The 2,258-nt window shown below is 37.2% G+C and overlaps 1 protein-coding gene across 1 annotated transcript; it reads left to right on the forward strand.

The window, feature by feature from the left end:
- Window positions 1–1,341: 1,341 nt before the first annotated feature.
- Window positions 1,342–1,659, forward strand: SARC_14580 (hypothetical protein; the record flags this gene model as incomplete). Its single annotated transcript, XM_014291288.1, has 1 exon — window positions 1,342–1,659. A coding segment is annotated over exon 1 (179 nt), but the record flags the coding sequence as incomplete, so codon positions are not given.
- Window positions 1,660–2,258: the final 599 nt, after the last annotated feature.

A 2,258-nucleotide genomic window follows, 5' to 3' on the forward strand; every position in this document is an offset into this window, starting at 1 on the left:
GTGATATAAACGTTACATAGTCGTTTTACACCTTTAATTTTGAGTGCCTCGGAACAAGAATAAAACATGAATTTTGCATACGCATATGCAAAGAGAGCTACGAATACAGATCAAATTAATTATATTTATATAAAAATAGATAGGTCACAGCGATAGGCTACATCGACTAGATTTTGTGCAACCTCGCTTTGTCTAATACAACACGCACTCAATACATTAGAAAATTAATGCGTGCACAGATATATCGCATACCGCATCTTAGGCGCAGTCGTAAGCCGTAGTCGGGAACCAGTACCCACACCCTGGCAATTGTGACTCCCTCCATTTGCATCTATACCACCATTAGCGGGGTGTTTACCTTTGTCTCCGTGTGGGCTATCTGAAGTCGCACTAGTACTTGTAGTATGATCGCGATTACTGTGCTTCTCCTCATAGTTGTTATGGATACTAAAGCCTTTATTCATGTACGTTCGAAACCAGCGCAGCACTACATCCTTCATTATTTACTATTAATCTTCGTATGTGTATATGCAAATTGATGCATATACACATACATATACATATACAGGTACACGTTGAGATATCAAGATTGCATATCTGAAGCTGTTGGCCTCTAGATTATGATCGACTGTATTTTACACAGATTTTACGGTTCAGTGTCCATTACAGAGCCCTTTTAGTACGGTGTTGTGATGCGATACTCCTGAACATTAACCCTCGTCTCCGCTAGATACTTAGCTTACAGTTATGGATATAAATATAATATAAGCTCGCGATAAGAGTCACAGGTAAGAGTCACAGGCTCACTGCTCACCTGACCGAGGAACACCTACAAATAAACGTAAAAGTGCTTATTTATTATTTTAAAATATTAATATGCCAATTTTTCGCCATATTTATTATCGAAAAAGATGTGTTCCTCGGTCAGCTGCTCACAGCTTCAATTTGACTACTGCAATATAGTACAATAAATAAAAAGATCTGTAGGGTTTCAGGTTTTTTGGGGCCTCGTAAAATATAATAAAAGTATGTTAAAAAAATATGTATGTACAGTCAGTGACTCTCAGGGACACACACGTCTATATAAGTATGTTTGTTTTTGGACCAATAAAACATCAGAACATCTATGCGTCATAGCTTTTTTTTGGGGTTTTTTCTCGTCTCTTGTTGTCCATTGTCCGTGGACTGCGCCTTTATAGCGACATATTTAAAATTTAAAAAATATATTGCTGTTTATATATTTTCAATTTTGAGGAACTCCGTAAATATGTATGTGGAATTCCGAATTTATTTACCGAATAAATAAATCTTTACCACAAACAGTAAACAAACAAACAAACACGGGAGTGGATGAAGATTGTAGGGTAGTGGTTTATATACGTACACGCATACTAGTAAGTGCGAGACCTAAAACACGACAAAAACCACAATTACAATCAATACATTCGCCCTGTAGATAACTAGAAACCGGGGCATCACAATGAGCGGTGAAGCGAAAAACATGTACAATGAGTATCCAGAGTACAACCTAACCGATCTCCGTACTCCTGTACTGAGTGGGCTACCGTTGAGGCTGATGGTGTCAGCTGTGAATTCGCTGGGACCTCTGGCTAAGAAGATATTGGAAGACTCCAACGGGTTCTGTTTGCGAGATTTGGTATGGAGTGTGCATCGTATTTTAAAGAAGAAGAAAACGTGTTTCATTGTGGCGCAATGTTTAACTCTGGTACTAGTTGCGTATAGTGGTACACTGTACACCACCTTCACTCTGACTATACCGGGACACCCAAGGGCCTAGTGTCTTAGAGGCGTGGTATCAAGCGTGTGATGCTTTTGTTTTGAAAATATTACATCCTAGTCAATAATACGAGCAGGTGCATTCTTACGTACTTGGGTTCCCTTGTTGCACTTAGTACACGTCCATATAAAGTTATATATATATATATATATATATATATATGAAATTCGTATGGTGAATATAATACATGTACTCATGTGTTTCTTGTATAGATCTTATACATGCACACATTTTCATATGCATAGCCATATATATATATGTATATATATGTGTGTGTGTGTGTGTGTGTGTGTGTGTGTTTAAATCATAGCCCAGAGTTTATTCAGTTGGCATGGATAAATATGTTCACGTCGCCATTATGAAAAATTGTATAAATATTTATTTAAATATTAGCGATTAGTACGATAGACATAGCTCCGCAGTGTATGTGTGTGTGTATGTATATATATATATATACTGT

The sequence above is a fragment of the Sphaeroforma arctica genome (assembly GCF_001186125.1).
Source record: "Sphaeroforma arctica JP610 unplaced genomic scaffold supercont1.4808, whole genome shotgun sequence".
Taxonomy (NCBI): Eukaryota; class Ichthyosporea; order Ichthyophonida; genus Sphaeroforma; species Sphaeroforma arctica.